Here is a 25760-nt window from a genome sequence, read left to right as displayed (position 1 = left end):
TAGATTTCTAGCATAGCCTTGTGTTTCTTTCAAAATTTTATTTATTTTATTTTTTAATTTTTTTTCTTGTCTTTTTAGGGCTGCAATTGCGGCATATGGAGGTTCCCAGGCTAGGGGCTGAATCAGAGCTGTAGCTGCCAGCCTATGCCACAGCCACAGCAGTGAGGGATCCGATCCGAATCTGCGACCTACACCACAGCTCACGGCAACACTGGATCCTTAACCCACTGAGTGAGGCCAGGGATTGAACCCTCCTCCTCATGGATACTAGTCAGATTCCTTAACCACTGAGCCATGACGGGAACTCCTCTTTCATAATTTTAAACAAAAGATAACTTAACAACAAACTGGGGAATATAACAAAAGCAGCAACAGATGCACAGATTAGAGAACAACTAGTGGTTACCAGCCGAGAGAGGGCAGAGGGGAGGGCAGTCGAGGGATTGAGACATAGCAGCTATTATGGATGAAATAAACTACAGAGGTGTAGTATGCAGCATGGGGAATGGAGCCAATACTTTATAATAACTATAAATGGAGTGTAACCTTTAAAACGGTGAATCACTATATTGTACACTTGTAACTTACACAGTATTGTGCATCAAGTCTACTTCAATTTTTTGAAAAGATAACTTAGAGCTGATACATTGCAGCATTTAGGGATCCAGAAAAAGATCTAGGCCTGGACTAGATCTAGGACATTTGAATTCTACCTGCTGCTGAACTAATACATAGCAGTGCCATCTTGGACATGTTCTGTTTTTCCCATCTCTAGAAGAAACTCTCTAATTCCAAGATGCTATGTATAAGAGCTTGGAATGAGGAAGAACTAGCAGACGCCTGAACAACTGGAAACCCGATTTCATGCAAGGGGATGTCTCCAGTAACAGCCATCTCTAAACTTCCAGAGGTTTGGAGAATCTTCTTAGATGCTTCTTTTGTTGTTTTCATGAGAACTTCATTTCTGTTTTGTTTTGTTTTGTTTTTTGCTTTTTAGGGCCGCACTCACAGCATATGGAGGTTCCTAGGCTAGGGGTCTCATGGGAGCTACAGCTGCTGGCCTACGCCACAGCCACGGCAATGCCAGATCCTTAACCCACTGAGCAAGGCCAGAGATCGAACCCGCAAACCCAATGGTTCCTAGTTGGATTTGTTTCTGCTGCACCACAATGGGAACTCCTCATTTCTGTTATTTTCTTATGTGGATGAACCATGCCCTTCTCTTGGCCCTGTTTCTCCCAGGATGACCTCACTCTGCTACCCACTGCGTCAGCACACAGCCCCAAGTGTCTTTGATGCCACTGGCAATGCGCCTTCTGTTCGGCCTCCTATCTTTGGCAGGATTCTACCCACATTTCTCAGAATTTTTCTCTGGCCTCTTTCACTTTTCCCCCAGAGTACCCTGAAGTTGGGTACTCAGCCACCCACATTCTTAAGAACTCCAATGTCACAGGGTGAAGAGGAAGGGAAGGCAGGCAATAGTGTTTGTTTCTTGTTCTGCTTCCTGGTTTTGCTCTGGCTGTGGTCAAAGGCGCCAGGGTGTGGGGCTTACCCTGGGGCTGTATGGGTGTGATCTCTGCCAGCTGAGAGGGCAGCCTGGCTCCACCATGAGCAGAGCCCTGAATCCATGTTCTTTCCCTGGCTCTGTCCCCAAGGAGCTGTCGCTTCATCGCTGTGGGTCTCTAGGGGCTCCTAGTGACAAGAGCTGAGGGGGTGCTTCTTCTCCAGGCTCTGAATCCACACTTTTCACATTGGTAGCCAAAATAGGCCACAGGGAAGTCTTTATGTGCTGGAAACTAGCAAACACTACAAATCAGGCCCCCTACTGCCACTCCATCTCAAGAACCAGTTTTTTTTTTTTTTTTGGTTTGTTTGTTTTTGTTTGTTTGTTTGTTTTTTTAGGGCCACTGCCGCGGCATGTGGAGGTTCCCAGGCTAGGGATCTAATCGGAGCTACAGCTGCCAGCCCATGCCACAGCCACAGCCACAGCCAGATCCGAGCCACGTCTGCAACCTACACCACAGCTCTCGGCGATGCCGGCTCCTTAACCCACTGAGCGAGACCAGGGACCGAACTCACAACCTCATGGTCCCTAGTTGGATTCATTTCCGTTGCACCACAACGGGAACTCTCCTCACGAGCCAGTTGTTAAAAGTTTACCAGCACACCACTGAGGGTGCCTACCAGGCTGGGCTGTGTCCATATACACCTTTAAGTATTTGTTAAAAGGTCAGAATCCCTGGACCCCACCGCACATCTCTGAATCGGGACCTTTTGGTGTCTTAGGTGACTCCAAAGACGTGGACACTGGTTTTCTAATGAGTTGTAGAATCAACAAATTACATGCCCTTAAGCATGATTTTATCTCTAAAAACAACAACAACAACAACAACAACACCAAAAACCAGCTCTGGTTTATGACCGTGGCAATCATACACTACTAAGCCATCATGTATTACTAAGAGCTTCATATATTACTAAGAGCATGTACTACTAAGAGCATCAGGTACTACCAAGCCATCCTTTTGTTGCAATTCTGGAGGGCTGCTTTAACTCGTGGCTGAGCCTGCGGGCATTTTCACTTTGCCAAGATAATTCTCACTCCTCAGTCTCAGGTCAGCCTGATCCTGGGATGGGAGGTCTCCTAACTAGTGGTCCTAGTGATGCTAGGCTTGGAGGGACTACAGGAGATGCCAACAAGATGTGTACCAGTCTCCAGTTCTCCCTGCCCTGCCCTCCTGTGATCTGACCTGGACAGTAAAGGTTACTGCATCTTCTTTCAACGTCCTCAGGTTATTCCCTTGCTTCTCTCTCTTTTTTTTTTTTTTTTTTTTTTTTCCCCCTGCTAGCTCTTCTATCTGCCTTCTGCAATGCTTGGACTTTGGCCTTTCCTGCTTCCTACCACCCATACCTTTTTCAGACTCCAGCCCTCCCTGAGCTTTGAACAACCCCCTTTGGCTGGCAGGGCAGCCTCCCCCAAACCTCTTCAAGATATTGGCCATGGCCCCAGGCTCCAGCCTCCTTACACTGACGGAGAAGGAGGGGACCCCCCCCCCCTCCCAGGGGACTCCCCCCGCCCCCATTTGTCTCCGTAGTTCCCGCTCACCCACCCAGCCACTGCTGGACTGAAAGGCAGTCGAGGTTTGGGATCCGGAGATGCAAGCAAAGACCTCTCTCTGCCAGGCCTGGAGGAGGTGGTGGTGGGAACTCTCTGGGAACGCCCAGGAGCCCGCGAAGGCTCTGTCTGTGCTGACCCTGGGCGGAAGGCAGGGACAGAGTTTGCGCATAGAAAGGGCGAGAAGGGATGCAGGAAGGGTCAGGTGAGGTTTCAGCTTCCTTCTGATTTGCCCCCCAGACTTTAGCCCGAACTATTCTCATCTTTCCAAGAAAGTCACTGTATCAGGCCAGGTCACGCGAGGCTGGCCCCGGGAGGGGCTCCAGCGGAGGAGCCGGATCCCCGCTGCATAGCGGGGCAGGGGCGCAGCCTGGTACCCGCGCCGCCTCTGCGCCCTTGGCCGCGCCTCCCCAGCGGCTCCAAGGCAGTGGGGAGGATGGACGACCTCCAGCCCTCCGGCAACTTGAAAATACAAATAAAACCGAGGGAAAAGAAATAAATAATAAGGAGCGCACCAGAAAGCCAAAGCAAATACAATTCCCAGGCTCGGGAGGGCTTCGGGCCTGCAGCCGGGCCTGGGCGGCCAGCCCTTGGCACGGGGACCAGAGGCCTTTGTGCTCCCCTCGGCCACCCCCTGCGCAGCACGTCCTAATTGAAGAAACACAATCCGGGTTTGCTCCCGAGGAGCCCGCGGGCCGCGTGGGCCAGAGGGGCCGGAGCGCGCCCCGCCCGCAACAGGGCCCGGCTTGTTCTTTGTGCGGCAAATATTTATTTTGGTTCAAGTGGCCCCCTTTCCACAAAGACCACCTGGTTGTAATCAATAACACCTATTTTCAGATAATCTGCCGCTCTCTAGGCAGAGCCCACGGAACGCAACCCAAACAGAGACCTTTTTCAAAGGGAATTTTAAATGGGCTGGATTCACAGCGGGCTGGAGGGGGACCCCGGTGGGGGCAGGGGGGAGGGAGGGGGGGTGCCCGCGGATCTGGGTGGTCAGGCCAGAGCTGGGCGAGGCTGCCAGGTGGCCGACTGCGCTCAGACCTGGCTCTCTCCCCTGGGTGGGGGTGGGGCTGCCCGGTGGGGGCGGGGTGGGCTTCCTTTCTCAAAAGAAATCGCTAACCTTTCTTAGGTGACCGAGTCTTGCTGCAGAGGTAAACTAGAAACGCCCAGCGTGGCTTCCCCTTCCGCCCAGAGAGCATCTAACTCTCAGATTAGGATGGGGGGCGGGGGATGAGGCAGTGTGGGGGGTTCCCACGCCTCCTTCCTTGTTAAATGAATATTAAATCCTGGGTCTGGAGAGAAATATTTTCGCAAAGAATGCGTGCATGCTGAGGGCCTAGGGGTTCCAGACGCTGGGATGCAGCAGGGAAGGAAACACGGAGTCCTGCTCTCACGCAGCTGACGTTTCAGTGGGAAGACAAATCAATAGGGAAAAGGCGTAGGCAAAGGCATATAGGATAAAGGAAGCATGGGAAAGTGTTTTGAAAGCTGCAGAGTTCCCCTTGTGGCTCAACGGATTAAGAACCCCACTGGTATCCATGAGGGTGCAGGTTCAATCCCTGGCCTCGCTCAATGGGATTCTTTCCCTGTTGCTGCAAATCCAGGTCTACTGGCAGATGCGGCTTGGATCCCACAGTGCCTGACTGTGGTTTAGGCCAGCAGCTGCAGCCCCGATTTGACCCTCTAGCCTGGGAACTTCCATACGCCCCACCTGTGGCCCTTAAAAAAAAAAAGCTGTGAAGTGCTTGGTGTGTCAGCTCTGAGGTGGAAACCTCTCCCTCTCTGGGCCAGTTTGTCCCCTCTGGGGCAGGTGGCAGGAGATGAGTTCCCCCAGGTGGAAAACCCCAAGAAGACTCAGAAGGGGCTGAAAGCTCCAGACATCTCAGGTGGTGGACCCATCAGGCCGGGGTCCAAGTCCACCTACCAGTGAATTTTAGAGCCTTGGAATCCTCCAGAACGAATTAGGGTCAAGCCCACCTCACAGGTTGCCCTGAGGGTTAAACAGCAATTGAAAATACACTTCATGCAGTGTTAATGCCTTGCTGTCCCAAATGCCATGTTACATCTGGAGCCAGTAGAGAGCCAGTGTCTTTTGGGCATATGACAGTTTTAGTTTCCCTAACATAATTTACAATTGGGGGATGCAGATTGGAGACCAAATAACTCCTGGAAGCTGGGGCATCTGGTTCCTTCCACAGGAGATGCTGTGTGGGGTCCTGACTCTGGCAGTAGGAGGGACGGGCAGCCAGTACAGGTGCCTGCTGTGCCCACAGCCCTGCTCAGGGAGAAGCCGGGCTGCTCTGGAACGGATTGCCCCCCCTTCCCCCCAGGCCCTGAGCAGAGGACAGCCAATCCATAGGCTTCAAGTGACCCTGAAGGTGTCAGAGTGAGGTGACAGTAATTTGTTTAGTGAGGTATGGGCTGGGGAGAGCTTCCCTCGCAAACATTTTAACTGGGGGATATAGCGAAGTGTTTGATTATCTGAGGATAAGTGGGAGGACGTGGGAACACAGAAGTGTGCTCCCTCACACCCTGAGACTCTGGTAGCTTTCTTCTTGGGGCTCCAGGAGGCTGTCTGTGCATTTTTATGGGGGGGGGTCCCCATGTCCCCCATCACCATGGGTATTTTACAATAAATTCCTAGTTTTCCAGGAAGCCTGTCCCCTAACAACCCACAGAGCCTACATTATGTGAAGTGGGGTACCCTTTAGCCATGTGGCTGGGTTGGGGGAGGGGAAGGGCAGACCGAGTGGGTAAAACTTCAGCAGATAAAACCGTTTCAGGAGTTTTCCTTCTTTGTCAGTTACATAGGGCTTCCATGCTGCCATAGGATCTGCTAATAAAATCCTGAAAAATAACTTCTCATAGCTTAACGCTGTTCCCGCCGTCCTCAGAGAGGGCTAGAAAGAGGGGACAGGACTGATTTACTTCGTCTTCGTGCTGGTGGGGCCAGGCTGGGCTGCATTTATGTCACTGCTCTTCAGCAAGAGTCTGGCCTCCTCGCTGTGATGAGATGTCCTCAGCGTTGACTGTGGGCTCTGAGCTCGCTGAGATTAAACTTGGACTCAGACAAGCCGGTGGGGGTGGATGGACCAGGAAGGATTACGATAAGAAAGGGGTGAGGGACAGGAAGAAGGGTGGTGTGTTGGAATTTGGGATAATTGAATTTGCTGTGCGGCCAGCAGTTGTGACCTGGGTCATCTGCTGAGTCTTTGGTTGTAAATCCACTAAGACCAGGAAATTCCATGATTAGGCCAATCTTCCCATTTCTTCTCAAGAGACCAAGATCGCTGAAGATTTAACAAGTGATGATTTTCACCTTCTAAAGATACAGTGACTGACTGAGTAAGCTAATACGTTTGCATTAAGGTTGTTAAACTTGGAGTCCCCGTCGTGGCTCAGTGGAAATGAGTCTGACTAGCATCCATGAGGATGCAGGTTCCATCCCTGGCCTCACTCAGTGGGTTAAGGATCCAGCATTGCCGTGAGCTGTGGTGTAGGTCAAAGAAAAGGCTCAGATCTGGCATTGCTGTGGCTCTGGCATAGGCCAGCGGCTACAGTTCTGATTCAACCCCTAGCCTGGGAACCTCCACATGCCACAGGTGCGGTGCTTAAAAGATGAAAGACCAAAAAATAAAGATTGTTAAACTTATGTCCTGGAAGCCAAGGATCGGTCCTTCTGTCTTTTTGTCATAGTTTCTCCCAGGAAATCCAGCAGGCCCTCATAAATAAAGGACGTCCATCCATTTGCTCTGATACCCAGAATACTGGAGGTGGAGCGGGCTCCCTCCAGGGACCTATTGCATGTGAATTATGAAGCCATAGTTTTTTAGGGCCACCCACGGCATATGGAGATTCACAGGCTAGGGGTCCAATCGGAGCTGTAGCTGCCTGCCAACACCAGAGCCACAGCAGCACAGGATCCGAGCCTCGTCTGCAATCTACACCACAGCTCACTGAAACGCTGGATCCTTAACCCACTGAGCAAGGCCAGGGATCGAACCCACAACTTCATGGTTCCTAGTCGGATTCATTTCTGCTGTGCCACGACGGGAACTCCATGAGGCCGTAGTTTTGACTCCAGTTTCCCCTCCATTGCCTTGTGTATATTTGCTAATGCAAAGCTGTGGGGCCATTTGGAATTAACTCTCAACAAATTGTATAACTGATCTCCTGAAAACAAGTATTTCTTGCAAAGCAAGAGATAGCCTAAATTCACATTGAATGCAAATGTGATGTTTATGGCAACTCAGAGTTTTCTGGAAACTCTACAGATACCCAGGGACGTAGCCAAATCCCCCAGAGGAGAGGGACTTGCATCTTTAGGGACACAATTTTCCAAGTATGCAGGGCATCTTAGGGCATGACTGTGTCTTTGACCATGAGGCTTATGGTGGGATGGAAAGCCCCGCTCCCTCTTCACTCCCTTCTGCCCCAAAATTTTGAGGTCTGGCTTTGAGCCCAAGTGGCAACCCTCCACTTGGAAAATTGGATCCATTGGAGTTTGTGCCTTGGATTCTGATCAGGTAATCACTCAAGTTTGTAAAGATTCAAAATGAAAGAAAAAGACTGCCTCTTAAAGGCAGATTTAAGCTACAATCTGATTAACTTGGCTTTTTAAAAATCGGTGGCAAGTTTGTATTTCTTCCTGCTACAGTGAGTACCTGTGATAAAGAGTTTGAATTCTCCACCACTTAAAGTTCCCAGACGGAGGTCTGATGCAAATTGGTTTCCTAGTGGTCGTATGTTCTAATATGATTTTTTTATACTTTTTTTCAGGGCCACACCCACGTCATATGGAAGTTCCCAGGCTAGGGGTTGAATCAGAGCTACAGCTGCCAGCCTATACCACAGCCACAGCAACACAGGAGCCAAGCCACCTCTGTGACCTACACTACAGCTCATGGCAACGCTGGATCCCTAACCCACTGAGAGAGGCCAGGGATCAAACCCGTGTCCTCATGGATTCTAGTCCAGTTTCTTAACTGCTGAGCCACGAAGGGAACTCCTATGATTTTTTCTTAAGACAAAACTTTGATTTACTCATAAAAAATCCTAGATAAGTAAAAGGTCCTAAAAAAGACAGAGAAAGAGCCAAAGAAGGGGAGTTCTCAGGAAAGCTGGAGTGTCTGGAAAGTATTCCTAGAATATATGTGATGGTTGATTAAACATTTCTGAATACTAGGGCCTCCGGACAACATACTAATCAATGGGGAAAGAAACACTGCATCTTCTGGGGAAACCAGTTAGCACCAAACACTGATTCAATAGAAAGTGCCAGCAAATTATAGCAGAGGTCTCATCTTACACTTTAACCCTGTCTTCTAGTTTTTCTGTTTTTTGGTCACACCCACTGCAGATAGAAGTTCCTGGGCCAGGGATCAGATCTGAGCTCTAGCTGCAACCTATGCCACGTCTGTGGCAAAGCTGGATTCTTAACCTGCTGCACCACAGCGGGAACTCCTCTTCCAGGTTTATTTTCTCTCTGTGTTTCTGGAGTTAACTGTGATGAAGCAGTGTCTCATCCTGCCTCTGAGAATTGCTGGGTGGCTGGGATTGGACAGTTTCTGTCCAGCAGGTGTAGTTTGACAAACAACAGACATATATTGGATCCTTCTAGAAAGCCAGGCCGTTGCTAGGTGCTAGGAACAGGAAGAAAAGAAATTAGACACCGTTCCTGCCCTCCGTGTCCTTGTGGTCTAATGGAGGACACAGACTTTCAAACACAACTAGATTCTGGGGTCTCAAACTGGTTTGGCTCAGCACTTCCCCCCAAACCAAAATTACTAAAATGTCATGCCACTTTCATACCCCCAGTTTCTATCAGAAAACATTGATGGCATATCCCAGAGGATTGCTCTTCCATGCTCACCAGCCATATCTTGTCCTTCCCGCTTCCAATCTCCCCCACTGGACACCCAGCTCAAGATTTTCAAGGCCATTTCCATCATCTGTTCCCCATCCCCAACCAGCTTCTAACTTGTAGGCTCTCTGGTTAATTCCCATCCCTTTCTCTCTTTTCTCTAACTCGTCTCCAGATTCTGCACCTTGAAAGATGCAAGTATGTGTGTGTGTGTGCGCGTGCATGCACCCTTGTGTGCATGCATCACACATGTTTGCATGGGGGAGTGCACAGGTTGACAATAACCACAAATGGATGAATCTTAAGGTCCCTTGTCTCCACTCACAGCCAACACATATACAATGTGGTATGTGGTCTTCAATGTATGTTTAAGGATCGTCCCTTTTTCCACTTTCCTTCCTTTCCCTCTTTTCTTTTCCTTTCTTTCCTGTTTCTTTCCATCCTGAAGTATTTATTCCTGGGGCCATAGTGGAGCAGAGCAAGGTAAGTGTCAGCATGCAAGAGACTCGGGGCTTGAACAGGGCACCACAAGGAGTATCCTGGAGTGTGGTATTAGGGATAGAGATTAGATAGATAGAAGAAAGATAGATAAATGATAGATGGCTTGATAAACATTAGAGAGATGAGATAGATAGATAGATGAAAGATACAGATTAGATAGATAAATGAAAGATAGATGGATTGGTATATATTAGATAGATTGATTAACAGAAATTAGATAGATGAAAGATAGATAAATGATAGATGGATTGATAGATTAACAGAGATTAGATAGATAGATGAAAGATACAGATTAGATAGATGAAAGATAGCTGGATTGATAGATATTAGATAGATAGATTGATTAACAGAGATTATATAGATAGATGAAAGATAGATAAATGATAGTTGGATAGATATATAGGTAGATGAAAGATACAAAGTAGAGAGATAGATAGACAGATATAAGAAGGCATTTATGATAGGACTTGGCTCACAGTTTTGGAGGTCAAGAATTCCCACAGCTTGCTGTCTGTAAACTGAAGAACCAGGAAAGCCCATAGTGTAATTCAGTCTCAATGAGTCCAAAGGCTTGAGCAGATAAAGGGAGCATCTGTGGGGGGACAGGGGTGCAGCCTGTTGGGGCAGTCAGGCTTGAGGGGGTCAAGGATGGAGTCCCAGCCAAGAGGGAAGTCCCAGCCAGACAGTCCCATGCTTGTCTTGGATGTCAGAGTTTGAAGGGGGGAGGAGGACATCTGCACAGGGGCATGGCCTGGTGTAGGGTAAGGAGGGAGCCTGTGCAGTGGGGTGGCCAGGATGGGAATTGAGAGCCAAGGCAGAGTAAGGAACATGGATCGTGTCACATGGGCACGGAGGGTTTGGAAGAGGTGGGAGACTGGTTCCATGCAGAAGGATTGGTAAGTGTATACATTACGCTACATGGAAACCATGTTTCTTGTTGTTAGACAAGGGAATTACGAATGTGAAAGGAAAAAAACTAACGTGAACCCTGTGGTGTTAGATTGGAAAGGGATGCATCTGGGTGACCTCCAGAGATATGTAGATAGATATAGAAATAAAAAAAGGTATAAATGTCTGTGCATGTGAGATGGTTAGTTTCAGGTGTCAACCTGATTGCGTTAAGAAATGCCCAGAGAGCTGGTAACACTTTTTTTTCTGGGTGTGTCGGCGAGGGTGTTTCAGGAGATATTTGCATTTGAAACAGTAAATTGAGTAAAGAATATCCTCCCTCACCCAGGCAGATGGGTTGGGTGCTGTTCAACCCAGAGAGAGACTGGCTGGGACCAAAAGGGGGGAAGTTTCTCTGCTTGAGCCGAGACATCCACCTCCTTCTGCCCTCAGACGTTGGTGCTCTTAGTTCTTGGGTTTACAGAGTCAGACTGGCGCTGATGTCATCAGCCTCAACTGCCCACTCATTCTCAAGCCTTTAGACTCAGTGAGACAGAATTACACCATGGGATTTTCTGGTTCTTCAGCTTGCAGACAGCAAGCTGTGGGGCCTTTTTTTTTTTTTTTTTTTTTGCTTTTTAGAGCGGCACCCTCAGCTTTTGGAAGTTCCCAGGCTAGGGGTCTAATCAGAGCTGTAGCTGCTGGCCTACACCACAGCCACAGCAATGCCAGATCCAAGCCGCATCTGTGACCTACACCACAGCTCATGGCAACACCAGTTCCTTAACCCACTGAGCAAGGCCAGGGATCAAAACTGCCAGGGATCAAACCCGCATCTTCATGGATCCTGATCAGGCTTGTTCCCATCTGAGCCACGATGGGAACTCCGCTGTGGGACTTCTTGGCCGCCATAATTGTGTGAGTCAACTCCTATAATAAATTTCTTTTTTTTTATTAATTTATTATTTTTGTCTCTCTCTTTTTTTTTTAGGGCCGCACCCTCGGCATATGGAGGTTCCCAGGCTAGGGGTCGAATGGGAGCTATAGCTGCTGGTCTACACCACAGCCACAACAGCTCTGGATTTGAGCCATGTCTGCAACCTATACCACAGCTCATGGCAACGCCAGATCCTTAACCCACTCATCGAGGCCAGGGATGGAACCTGCCTCCTCAAGGATGCTAGTCAGATACCTTTCTGCTGAGCTATGATGGGAACTCCTCCTATAATAATTTTTATCTATCATCTATCTGTCCATCTATTATCTATCTATCTGATATCTATCAATCCATCTATCATTTATCTATCTTTTATCTATCTATCGAATCTCTATCAATCTATCTAATATCTATCCATCCATCTATCTTTCATCTAATATCTATCAATCCATCTATTATGTATGTATCTATTATCTATCACTCATCTATTATGTATCAATCTATCATCTATCTATCTATCTGTCTACCCTTTCTTGGTTCTGTTTCTCTAGAGAACTCTGACTCATGCAGCACATGTATATGAAAGTCTATGTGTGTATACGTATGTATACGCATGCATATACATAGGTTACCTAAATCTGTCTACTTGAGAGGGCCTGGGAACAACAACACTGCAAGAGGAACAAGCACATCCAGCACTCAGATATTGGCTTCTGGGTATCATTTTTCCACCAAAAAGAATGGAGTTTCCATCATGCTCAGCGGTTAATGAAACTCAACTAGTATCCATGAGGACCCAGTTTCAATCCCTGGCCTTGTTCAGTGGGTTAAGGATTCGGCATTGCTGTGAGCTGTGGTATAGGTCACAGATGCATCTGGAATCCTGCGTTGCTGTGGCTGTGGCATACGCCAACTGCTTCAGCTCCAATTCGACCCCTAGCCTGGGAGCCTCCATAGGCGGGTGCAGCCCTAAAAAGACAAAAAATAAAAAATAAAAGAACCAGTGATCCTTGGAGAAATGACTGACTCCAGAGCTGGAGTAGGGAGTCCCAAATATGTAATTGTGGGAGAAAGGAAGGCAGTGCCCAAAGATCAAAGGGAGTATGCCAAGGGTCAGGGAGGCCAGCTTATAATTACTTATTTGGGGACAATGTAGTCTTCAAAATAAATAATTATAAGAACTATGACATCCATCGAATAAAATAGGAAACCACCTGTCTCTAGTGATCTGTATATAAATTAATGAATACATTGAAATCTGATGACGAATGGGATATTTACGCAATTTCAAAGTGCCTCCCAACAAAATACTTTTTCACTACAAAGGAAAAGAGAGTATACAGTGGAGAAGCTGGCAGACATCATACCCTCATCAAACCATCTTACCATCATCAGTCCTGGGGTAGGCTGAAATTGTCGGAGAAAAGGAGAAGGCAGCAGCGCCACCTGTGATAGTTCTGTCAGGGGTGCCTAGGTGACATCTAATCATGAAGAGACACCAGACAGCCCCAGATTGAGGGCCATCCTGCAAAAGACCTAGACTAGGATGTTCGAAGTTGTCAAAGTCCTGGGGGTCAAGGCAAGTTGGGAATGTCCCAAACAGAAGGCACATCCTAGAGGGATTACGACTAAATGCAACTTGTGATTCTGAAGATCCTTCTGCAAAAGACAAGACATGGCAGGGCCCCTAGTAAGGCATGAGCAGTCCTCATCAGTCCTTGTTAATTTCTGATTGTCACGGATGTCTTGGATGACTTGGGAGAACATCGTTGTCTGTAGGAAACACACACTCAAGTATCTGGTCATGATGGAGCCATCAGGTTGGCAACTCACTCTCAAATGATTCCATAAAAATGTTCTTGTGCAGGTGCGGCCCTAAAAAGCGCGGAAAACAAACAAACAAACAAACAAAAGGCATAGAAGAGTATGGTTTACTCCTCTATCTTAGGATGACAGAGAAGAGAGCAGGACAGAGTTTTGAGTGAAGAAGAGGAACTGCTCATCAACCAAGGCAGTGTCTTGCATTTCTGTAGTTCTTTTCAATTTCCAGAATGTGTTTACTTACAGCCGGTTACTCAAGTCCTGTGATAACCTTGTGGGGTTGGGACTGTAATCCTCATTTTACAGATGGGGAGTCATGCTCGGAGACAGCAGTTACAGCTAGGGCCGTGGGAATGCCGGGCTCACACGCAGGGCTCCTGGCTCCATCCCTGTTCTTTATGTGTTCACTTGGCCTATAGTTACTGATCCACTGCCGTGTGGCCAGGAACTCAGCAAACAGCATAGTCTCTTCTCCCTGGAGCCTACGGGCTCTTTGGATTTGCAAGAAATCTGGAACCAAGCTGACTAGGCATGACATCCCAGCTCCCACCCTTTATTTCTTAGCTGATCTGCAAACCCAACCCAGCATGTCTGACAGAGTGCATTTTTAGCATTCCTTCACAACAATCTCATTTTACTTGTGGCATCCTGCAGCTCGGAAGCTTGGTCTGCTGGCTTTGGGTGTTCACAGAGCCAGAGAACGGCAGAGCCCAAGTGGGGCGGGATGTGGGCAGGGGAGGGAGCAAATGTCGTGGTTCCCTGGAAAATCCAGTTTACTCCCACTTTTCACTCATTTGGAAAATGCCTTTCTGACCATAAAACCAAATCTGCACTGTATTGAACTCCCCAAGCAGAGTGTTCATTGATTACCAAGGACTTAATAAAGGTTCTTGGAAAAATCTAGCAAATACTAGTAGATAAGCTTGATTATATACATATTTTATATATATATATATATAATAGGCCACATCCAATCATGAAGAGATACCAGTATTCATATATACACACATACGTATATATATATACACACACCACATACATACATACACACACACGTGTGTGTGTATATATGTATACACTTCTTGTACAGTAGTTTGTAAAGGATTTTCAAGTGTATATATATGTGTGTGTGTATATGTATATGTACACATATACATATACACATACATATGTATATGTATATATACACACACACATACGGGGTGTGGAAAAATCCTTAACAAACTACTGTACAAGAAGTGTGTATATATATATATATATATATATATATACCAAGTATGTGTGTGTGTGTGTATATATACACTTCTTGTACAGTAGTTTGTTAAGGATTTTTCCAAACCTCAGAGGAACTCTTGCAGAAAGTATTACACAGCTCTCCGAGTAGATGGAAGGCCAGAATTTGAACCCAGGGCCTCTGGGGTCACATACCTGCTCATTTTTCCACCTACTCTCCCTCTCTCCTCCCACTGCGAAAGCACCTGAGGTGCCTCTGTTAAAATCCAGAGAGTTAGTTGAGCAATTGTAGGTAAGTGGTCTCACTGGAAACTTTTTCTGTTTTCCCTCTAGAGCTTTTAAGCCTAAGTGTAAATTGACTATGTGCTTAGGAATTTACCGGCTCAGACAGACTGAAACAATTAGAGAGGAGGCCGAGTAAGAGTGAGAGAGGGAGACAGACCCCAGGCACGCCAACCAACATTCCTTTTCAAAGCTGCCCTCCACCTCCTTTCTCAATTGGCTGAAACCCTAGAGGTCTGGCTGGCTAAACCACTTCCTCTCAAAAGTGTCTGGACCCCAGGGGAGCCTGGGATTTGTAGTCTTGAAATCAGCCGACCTTTCATCAGCCTTCAGCTGGACTCCCTGGGTGAAGGAGTGAGGTGTGCATTTCAGCAGCTTTCTGTGTGATGAAGTGGCCAGTGTGCTTTTTGCAAAACACCTCTGTGTCCTTCTTGGATGAGAGCTGAAGCCTCTGTTTATGCACCAGAACCTCATCCGTGGTTCGTTCCCCTGTTCCAGGTCTTCATGACACCCCCACCCCCACCTACCAAAGATACTAAGCCCCATTGACTGCCTCTGAGGGCGGGTGGGCTGGACACAGGCCCGGCCCTGCTGCTGACGATGGAGGCAGCTCTGGAGGCAGAGCTCCTACTTGGTATGGAGCAGGCTCGGCAGCAGAGGGGCCTTGCTCAAGGGTTGTTCCGTAACTTGTCAGTAGTTTCTACGGTAACGTCATGACATACTCATAGATATTAGACGGAGTCTGCAACCGAGCCCACAGACCACTTACAGAAAGCACTGCATTTTGTTTTGCTTTGCCTTTTTTCCTGATTTCCTCACCAACCAGTGCCCTGACCTGGCAGCTTCTTGGCTTTGAGTAGTCAGATGTTCTTTTCTGCCCCAGCATTCTGAAACCTCATGTTTTCATTTGGTCTAAACTAGTGATGACCCTTGTGAAGGCCCACACTTCATGCATTATTCATAGGTTAAATAAACATGATACACAGTAATGGTTCAGTGGCATGTAGGTATTGTTGGTTAAACAAAATAATGATCATTTGAGGTGTTATTAAATGTCTAGTGGTCCTTGACCATTTGAAATGTTGTAAAACCACAGATACTGAAAATACAGCTTCCCTTGCATGGGCATCAACACAATTTTTTGGCACACACACAAAAATGACTTCTTGTTCGAAAGGACTGTTGACCAGCATCCTAAACCGCGGGGGAGAATGATCTCCCTTAGAACTGCTCACAGGCTGGCCATGTTCCTCTCTGCTTGGCTTGCACCGTTTGTTAGATGGAACCCACGTCATGACATTGGTGCAGAATGTGGCGTGGGGAAAAGATTGGACTAGCAGCCAGGAGCGTGAAGATCCGGTTTGTCCTCTGTGAGCCATCAGCCTTGGAGTAAGCTAGTAAATTCTAAATCAGGGCATTAGAGGGACCAACTGCCAGCCCTCACTCGCTACAAACATTTATAAGGAGGAAATGGTGTCCGGGTCCTGTTGTGAGGGAATCAGCTTCCTAAATGTGGAATAACTCTTTGGGGAATAAATTCTAGGGGCAATATTTGGTCAAAGTTCTAAGGCTCTGGAGAGGTGATAGACCTTAGCCAGTAATTGAATAGGGCGATTAAGAAAACCTCTTAAAAGGGGGACCTCCCTAAGGTCTGAGACTTCCATCCTTCTCACATCAGTCAGAGGTATGTGCCTCTATTTCCCCTGCTGAATACTTTGCAGATTTCCAAACGGATGGGCAAATTGGCTGATGTGGAATCCTGCTGGACTATTCTTAAATATCCCTGGGCTTGATCATTTCTCTTTCTATGCTGAGGCCACTTATACCAAATTTTTATTTTCTCCTTTCTTTGAAGTCCACTAGAAAACCCAGATGTATACACACATACTGATTCCTCAAAAGACTAACATTCTTGCTGAGTGTTGACAGTGGGAGATAAGCAATACAAAAGAAAATGGCAAGGAATCATTAGAATTTCAGTTGCAATTTATTTTTATGTCACTCTTTAAAATGTTTTGTGTTTGTTTTAGAAGATAAATAATAAGAATCATGTAACAGTTTTATAGATGCTTTATAAATCAATGTGCATATACGGAGAATATTTGGTTAGTACATTTCCTTAAAGGTAGGGTGCAAGTTAAAAAAAATGAGAGGCCAAGGTTGTGGAGCACGCCTCCTTCCGTTTGGGTAGACAAATTGCCTAGAAGGTACTCAGCGTCGCCCAGGGAAGAATACAGGGTTCCCAGTGCTGCAAGTCTAGTTCTCACAACATCAAGGACTTTCCCGGTCTCATTCATTTTCATTACAGAATAGAGGAAATGAAAATGAGCTCACAATGAAACAAACTGAGGCAAGTTTCCTCCTTGAGAAGAAAAAAGACCTTAAAAATCTGCATGGGCCGGAGTTCCCATTGTGGTTTAGCAGGTTGTGAACCCAACTAGTATCCATTAGGATGTGCTTTGATCCTTGGTTTCGCTTAGAGGGTTAAGCATCTGGTGTTGCCATGAGCTGTGGTGTAGATCACAGATGCAGCTCAGATCCGGCTTTTCTGTGGCTGTGGCATAGGCCTGCAGCTGCTGCTGTGATTTGACCCCTAGCCGCGGAACCTCCATATGCTGCAGGTGTGGCCCTAAAAAGCAGAAAAAAAAAAAATCCCAGGACCAGAGGAAGCTGGGCCATCTTATTCTTTGCTGGAGTATCAGGGTGATAGCACTTGGGTTTGAGGTGCTTGGTGGATGCAAGAGTGAAGTCTGATGGCCAAGGTCCGTCCTGGATGGACCTGACTCTTTTGTTCTGGGTTTTGGACAATCTATCCATGCCTTCAGCATCATCCTAGAAAACCCTTTTAGGCTGGAGGAAGATTTCGATAATGTTTTAAAAAAATCTCTGCAAACATCATCAACAACGTGAAGGTTAACTTTCGGTATCAGTCTGACGTGGCCCAGATGAAACAGAATTTCCCGCTCTGTAAGTGTGGGGTGTTCCTGAATGAGATTAGCATTGCACGTATGGATTCAGTGAAGCCGACTGCCCTCCCCCAAGCTGCAGGGCCTCATCCATCCTGCAGGGTCTGAAATGGAGCAAAAAGCAGAAGGAGGAGGCATTTGCCCTTTGACTCCCTGCCTGCCTGCTTGAGGTGGGACATTTCTCCTGCCCTTGAACCGGGATTTATGCCATCAGCTGGCTTCCCTGCTTCGCAGGCCTTCAAGCCCAGAGCAGAATCACACGCGTCTGGCTTTCCTAGGTGTCCAGCTTGCAGACTGTAGGATTTCTTGGCCTCTATCATCCGTGAGCCAAGTCCCTATAGTAAATCTCCATATATATCCTCTTGGTTCCGTTTCTCTGGAGAACCCGGACCTTAACAACCATAAAAACCACACCGATTTTGTGTTTTCTGCTGTGTGTGTGTGGGAAAAAGTTTTTGTGATGCCAGCAGAAGTCAATAGGAACCTTCGCCTGGGACCTGAGGAGGGAGAGGGGGAGAGAATGGTGGTTGTAAATAAGAGAACCGTATCCTCAGTTCTGAAGGAAGGTTGTACAATTTATTTAGTCGAATTATTTTACAACAGAGTTTTTGATGACATTGTCAGCTTAACACTTAACACAGCTTAAAAAAGTCAATGATTATCTGCAAAATTATAGATATTTTAATATCTAAAAAAATATTGCATATATAGGATAGAAAAATCCCTCATATCCGAATGGGAAAGTCGGGTTGTTCTTTTCCCAGTTTTGTGACTGCAGTTTGGTTATTTACAAACATTATCAAAGAAAGGGACCATCTTTGTTTGTCCGTGCTCCAAGTTAAATTACTGAACCAGTGATCCTCTTTCCAGTTAACTCAGTGACATCAACATCCTCTCCACAACACAACAACATTATGCTTTTCTAAAAACTTGCTGTGAAAACGAACACACACCTCAAATGTACAGATTGACAAAAGATGTACAAATTACATTAAAAAAAATAACAACGACTGATTTGATAGTAACACTGTGTGACCGAGGTCAACTCGTTTCTTTATTCTTTTCATTTTTTAATTATTTATTTTTAATACTGTGAGATATAGGAAAATAACTCTGCATAATTTATACAGTAAGTTGCCTCCTGGTTGGTGGACCCTGGACTGGTCTTCTGACAAGCGCACAGCACTTGCGAATCTGTTTGTTTTTAGAAATCCCTATGACTTTTCAAAGTTCTGGGACCCACTGTCATTATTTTAAAAACACACACAAAAAGTTATTTACCTCTCCGTCTTTTAGGAACGGCTGCATGTGCATTGGCATTTCTTAGTTCATACCTGGACTATTTCTAGAGAGAATGGTCAGCCTAGTGCATTTCTTGCTATCACTGAGAGGGATTTTGCAATGCCCATGACTTCTTAAATACACACTAGTTCTTTCTCTTAAATTCCAGTTGGGTGAAAACTTCACTGGTCTTACAACCAATGTTCCAGTTGCCATCCACTGAATTAGGTCTTCCTAAGATAAAATAAGAAGCTTCTTGCCTCTATTTTCAGTTAAGTCTCAAACCAGAGCAGAACTGGTTAAGTCCATGATTATCATACTGAACCCTTCAAGGTCCAAGATGAGACCCGTGTGTTGATAAGAAACTGCTTTGGTCCTAAAAGTATACAGAAGAGCTACAGTTTCTTTCCCAGAACCATAACACAAACCATTCCAGTCATCTAAATAGTCAACTTGTAAAAGGACAAGAGATCAGGAATCCAAACCTGGTGTACTGGCCCATGGAATCATCCATCATCTCTTGGTTCAAGGTAGAGGAAACGATAGCTACCCAACATAAGAAAAAAAAAAAAAAAAAAGAGGATTGCTTTTTAAAGAACAAATACAAAGGTTCTGTCCAACAAGAAAGAAACATGAAGGTTTTGCTTTCTCTGCAAGGCCACAAAGGTCCAACAGGAAGTGTGAGGGATGGGGCTTCGGCGAGAAGGCCACCGTGGAAGCTTCTAGTAGTAGCTGCCTAAGTGTGAGGGCACGTGGGTGTTGGGATGGCGAGGGACGTTGGGGCTGGGGTAGAGCCCACCCGTGGGGGAGGTCCAGTATTGTGACGCGGCTCCAAAGAAGCTGGAGGAAGTCACCGGCATGGCGGACGGGTGGGGAGGGACAAAGTTCACCTTCTGTTGGTGGGCGTGGTACGAGGGCATGTAGGAAATATCAGAAGGGTACTTGTACATGGACGACTCGGTGGGGTGTGGCTGCAGCGCCTGGGCGATGCCGTGGAAGTCAAACTTGTAGGCATACCTCTTGCCGTGCACTTTGGTCATAATGTTTTTATCGTAGTAGTATCGGAGGGCCCGGCTCAGCTTGTCGTAATTCATGTTGGGTTTGCTCTTCCGCTCCCCCCAGCGCCTGGCCACCTCGTCGGGGTCCGTCATTTTGAACTCCCCGTTGGTGCCCTCCCAGGTGATGCAGCTGGCGTTGGCGCTGTCCGAGAGTAGCTCCAGGAGGAACTGCCACAGCTGGATCTGGCCGCTCCCTGTGGGCGGTGAGGCAGATGGGAGAAGAGAGGCTTAGCCCGGGAAGTTGGAGCCCCGCCTCGGCAGCGCCAGGGTCCCCTCCCCCTGGATGAGAACCTCTTGATTTCCTCTGATGGTCAGAATCCACCTGCCCCTGAGACTGGCCTGATCAGCAAGGTTGGATCTTGAGAGAACCTGCCAGGGACCTGGCAGAATCTGCCCAGAACCAGCTGTGTGGTTTGGGGAAAGCCACCTCCCTCCCCTTTGGGCAAGAGGCTTGACTCTCTTCTTCTATGAGGGTCTGGATCCCTGTCTACTCTTTACTTGGTGCTGAAGTCTCCCAGAGGCCCAGGGAGGAAGGTGTGACAATGCTTTTGGGTGATGGGATCTGGGCTGCTCCTTAGCCCTTGTGCTTGGCTCTCGGCTCTAAGTTCCACAGAACAGAACCTGAGCCGGGAGAAAAAAAAAAAAAAGAGGAGAGGGAGTTGGTGGCTTCTTCGTCCTCTGAGCAGGAATGGCCAGCCCTAGGGAATAACCTGAGGATGTGGGCAGCATGAGTTCCCTGGGTGGGAAGGTGCTGGGTTGGACTCACTCTTGGAAAAGTTCTGTTAACTCCTGGAGGGGGGTGTGCTTGGTTTAGAATTCATTTGAGAGTTATTTTAATAACATACCCTTAAAATGCATTGTCAGGTTTATTTTATCTGTTTTCACGAAGCCAGATAATGCTGCACCACTCTCTAAAGTCGAGACTATCATATCCTTGGAATATGCATTCCCTTGGGTCTGGCTTGAGGAAGATCACTGAGAGCTGGTTGCAACTGTTCCCTGTTCCCCACTGCCCCACCTCTGCCTGTCTTTCTCTGTTGAAACTTATCTCAACCTCAGTGCAAACAGGCAGGGCTGATAGGTTTGTTATCCAGAAGCATCGTCAGCGACTGGCCATCATCAGCACTTAATGACAAGCCCTGTCCTCTCAGGTGTCATACAACTCAAGGAAAGAAGTACATGTTACTCCCCATTGGGGGTCTGAACGTAGGACACCCAAGTGGTCTCGGTGACTCATGAAACTATGGAACATTCTGGAAGACAACCTCTCAGGCCAAAGTAAACTCACCAGGATTGGCTAGGCGACTGCTGGTCGGGCCCAGGATCTGATAGGGATCTAAGGAGACAAAAAAGGAAATTTGCTTCACTGTTATTAAAAATATAAAGACAACAGCATTAACAGTAAGAATACCCCCAGGGGTTTATATTTTTATTTCGATATCATCAGAAAACGGCTGAGCTTTTGTTTGCACACCTCGAAGATCCTGATCAGAGTTAGGGTCTTGACCCCCATGATTACAGAAGCAACAGAAAAGAGTAACGGTATCATTTTTTCATATTTGAAAATGTGGAGGTAATGCTGTCATTACCGAACACAGAATAATAAAACCGTTTGGAATGGAGCCGGGTGATATTCAGTCATCATGAGGAAGGTGCAGGATGGCTTACGAAATGGGCTTAAGGAAGGGCAGATGACGACGGGTCTTGAATAACTACCTATTCTGAACAACCTCATACCACACATTTCTCTTTTTCTTCTTTTTTGGGGGCTGCACTGGCAGCATATGGAGGCTCCCAAGCTAGGGGTCGAATCGGAGCTGTAGCTGCCCACCTGGCACCACAGCCATAGCAAGACCAAATCCGAGCCTTGTCTGTGACCTGTACCACAGCTCACGGCAATGCCAAATCCTTAACCCACTGAGTGAGGCCAAGGATCGAACCTGCACCCTCATGGTTACTAGTCGGATAGATTTGTTAACTGCTAAGCCATGACAGGAACTCTTTTCGGGGCGGGGGGGGGGTCCTCTTTTTCTGATGTTGCATCAACATGCCTGAAATCAAGCAGCCTGGGTTCTAGCCCAATTAAGTTATAAACTAAATATCTAAAATAGGGCACAATGAACCTATTTACAAAACAGAAACTGAGTCATAGACATAGCAAGCAGACTTGTGGTTGCCAAAGGGGAGTGGGGAGAGAGTGACATGGATGGGGAGTTTGGGGCTGGTAGATGCAAACTATTTAGAATGGAGAAGCAATGAGGTCCTACTGTACAGCACAGGGAACTATATCTAGTCTCTTGAGATAGACCATGATGGAAGATAGTATGAGAAAGGGTACATATATTATTGGGTCACTTTTTTGTACTGCAGAAATTGGCAAGACATGGTAAATCAACTATAACTAAAAAAATAACTCATTCGAAGTTCCTGTCGTGGTGCAGCGGAAATGAATCTGACTAGGAACCATGAGGCTGCAGGTTCAATCCCTGGCCTCGCTCAGTGGGTCAAGGGTCTGGTGTTGCCATGAGCTATGGTGTAGGTTACAGACACGGCTCAGATCTGGCCTTACTGTGGCTGTGGTGTAGGCCAGCAGCTGTAGCTCCAGTTTGACCCCTAGCCTGGGAACCTCCATATTCCACAGGGGTGGCAATAAAAAGCCAAACAACAACAGCATCAACTCATTGGACAGTCTCTGGGGATTGGTTTTCTCATTTGCAAAATGATGGGCTGGGCTCCTGGATTCCCCAGTTCTCTTCTGGTACAATCTTCTATGATTTTAAACTTGGAAAGGTCAACGCCAACCAGAATTTGTATTTTAGCTATAAAAGGACTTTTCATAATACGTCAGTGTGCTTATAACTTATATGGTTACTTAGCCATAAAAGAAATCTTTGCAATATTGGCTTACAGGTTTGTGTTTTTTTCTGGTGAGGAAATCATTGTTGGAAAGATGGCTCACAACTTGGCCATGCTGTCCTATGTTTGATACAATTCTAGCATTTTTATAATTACAATTGTAATTTTAAAAAATCAACATCATTTGAGGGTTTTTGCTTACAATCACAAATAAACTTGAAGAGTCCTTAAGACCTCTTAGTCTATCCCTTCTTATCCACACGGTATGACAACTAAAATATTTTTGGCAGGTAATGGTCAATTTTGTTGTTGTTGAGGATTCTTTCAATCCTGTGTCAAATCCTCTCCGTCTGACTGTGTCTCAGAGTCTGCAAGTTCTTAGCCTTCCTGATGAAATGTAGGTCAACTTTCTATTGCTTATCTTCAGTGGCGATGGAAAATAATGTCTCTCCATCCCAAAGTAAAATGGCTTGTTCAGAGCACACAGAGAGGGTGTGTCCCACAGAGAGGGTAGACCTGGGCGAGGGAGGGGGTACAACAGCTGGGATCTTCACAGAGAACAGAAGGAAGGCTTCTCCAGAGGGCAAACTGGGACGTTTGAGTGGAAGATATAGAGTGGGGGACACTGGCTCCAGTGGTGGAATGGGGCCTCATCAGGTAGTGAGCTCCCCATCGCTATAAGCATTCAAGTAGAGGGCACATAATTATAAGACTGAGATGTGATAGGAGGATGGTATAGACCCAAATATGTCTAGGTTCCATTCCAATGCTAAGAGTCTCCAGTTTTCTGATTTTATTTTAATTTAACTTTGTTTTTTAAGATATTTAATTATAGTTGATTTACAATGTTTCATCAATTTCTGCTGTACAGCAAAGTGACCCAGTCATACATATGTGTGTGTGTGTATACACATTTTTTCCTCACATTATCTTCCACTGTATTCCATTACAAGTGACTAGATAGAGTTCCCTGTGCTGTACAGCAAGAACCTCATTGCTTATCCACTCCAGATACAATAGATGGCATCTACTAACCCCAAACTCCTAGTCCATCCCACTCCCTCCTCCTCCCCCTTGTCAACCACAGGCAAAAGATACGCATAAGTTGACAGTGAGGGGATAGAAAAAGATATTCCCTGTTTTAAAAGTTCCTCTCCCTTAACTGTTAAGTAGATCCAGCACAGGTAAGGTTTGGTGAAGCCACTTGGGAGCCTGGGCTTAACAGCTCTCGCTTGCTCAGAAACCAGAGGTGGCTTTTGGCAAATCGTTTCACCTCTTTGGGCCTCAGTTTCTTTATTTTACACAATGAGGCATTTTAATCTTTAGGCTCCTGCCACCTTGGATATTTCATAAGTCCCTACACGATTCCAGTGGCAGGTACCCAATTTCTGGATCTATAAGAGTGACAAACGTTAAGAGTCCATGAAAAGGCAGAGTGATGACAAATGCAGTGGATTGTCTAAATCCTCCTTGGGTGACCACACAGGAAGCAAAGGGCGGGGGGGGGGTGTTCACTCATCACGGATGCGTACCTGGCTGGGGCCGCTGTTCAGTATTCTTACTCATGGTCTGTGCTCCTGCAAGAGGGGGGCCTGCAACAAGAAGGAAAGGAAGAAGGTGAGTGCGGCCATTCTCGCGAGGGGAGGGAACAGCTCGTCAAATGCTCCCCGCCCCCAAGGAAGGACAAAGATGCTTTCTCATTCATTCATGCAATCCACTCACTCTTTTATTCATTTTATTTGATAAATATTTATCCAGAAACTACCAAGTGCTGGCACTGTTCTCCATGCTAGAGATCCAGCACTGTATCAGCAGTTCCCACAAGAACTTGCCTTTTATTTATTTATTTATTTGTTTATTTATTTTTTATCTTTTGTCTTTTTAGGGCCCCACCCACGGCATATGGAGGTTCCCAGGCTAGGGGTCTACTTGGAGCTGTAGCTGCCGGCCACAGCCATGCGGGATCCGAGCTGCATGTGCGACCTACACCACAGCTCACGGCAAATCTGGATCCTCAACCCACTGAGTGAGGCCAGGGATCAAACCCTCAACCTCATGGTTCCCAGTTGGATTTGTTTCTGCTGCGCCACGACAGGAACTCCAAGAACTTTCATTTTAATGGGGAGGCAACGATAAATAGTAATAAACTGGTAAGGCAGAGTGTCTGATGGCTGCACATTTCATTTTTATATAGAAAATTTAGAAAGGTCCTTCATGAGAAGGTGACATTTGAGCACAGGTCCCTTGAGCCCGTGTTTCTGTGTCTGCTGAATGCCCTCCAGGGTATCTCTCATGTACACACACTCTCTGCTCTTGTCATCATGTCTCTACGTCAGATCTAGATGCTTCTTGCACCGTCCAAGGCTTGGTCTGACTGGTACCCTCACCACTCCTCTCTTCCCGCTGACCCATCCTATGTTGTTGAGCCAGTTTAATCTCCCTAAACCACTTCACTCTACCATCCAAAAACCTTAGTGACTCATGGTTGGCCAAGGAATTGAGGTCTCCCTTCATAGCATCTCTGCACCCTCTTCCTTCCCTTTCCAGACCTCCTCCCCTTCATGCACCCTAAACTCCAGAAGCCCGAGTCCTCCCTGACTGTCAGATCTTGTCGGTCTTTCTTCTTTGTTCTTTTTGTCTTTTTAAGGCCGCACCCACGGCATATGGAGGTTTCCAGGCTAGGGGTCAAATCGGAGCTGTAGCTGCCAGCCCACACCAGAGCCACAGCAACGCCAGATCCGAGCTGCATCTTCCAGCTACACCACGCAATGCCGGATCCTTAACCCATTGAGCTAAGCCAGGGATTGAACGTGGGTCCTCATGGTTGCTGGTCAGATTCATTTCCACTGAGCCTGTCAATCTTGATGTCTTTCCCTGGTCCCACCTCTCCTGGAAGGGCTTGTCTTCCCTGTTTCTGTGGGTTCGAATCCTGCCTCTCCTTCCAGGGCCAACTCAAGTG

General features: G+C 46.8%; 1 protein-coding gene across 3 annotated transcripts in view; it reads right to left on the bottom strand.

The window, feature by feature from the left end:
- Positions 1-18160: 18160 nt before the first annotated feature.
- FLI1 (Fli-1 proto-oncogene, ETS transcription factor) overlaps positions 18161-25760 on the bottom strand; it is a 136710-nt gene continuing 129110 nt past the window's right edge. For all 3 annotated transcript variants that reach the window (XM_047752689.1, XM_047752690.1, XM_047752691.1), the window contains 3 exons: positions 24334-24393; positions 21234-21281; positions 18161-20139 (listed from right to left, as the gene is read on the bottom strand). In XM_047752689.1, the coding sequence (XP_047608645.1) occupies positions 19610-20139; positions 21234-21281; positions 24334-24393 (638 nt within the window). In that variant the 3' untranslated portion in view covers positions 18161-19609. The remainder of the gene's footprint in view (positions 20140-21233; positions 21282-24333; positions 24394-25760) is intronic.

This window comes from Phacochoerus africanus, chromosome 11 (assembly GCF_016906955.1).
Source record: "Phacochoerus africanus isolate WHEZ1 chromosome 11, ROS_Pafr_v1, whole genome shotgun sequence".
NCBI lineage: Eukaryota > Metazoa > Chordata > Mammalia > Artiodactyla > Suidae > Phacochoerus > Phacochoerus africanus.
The sequence above is the reverse complement of the archived record's forward strand: the minus strand, read 5'-3'. Positions and strand labels throughout refer to the sequence as shown.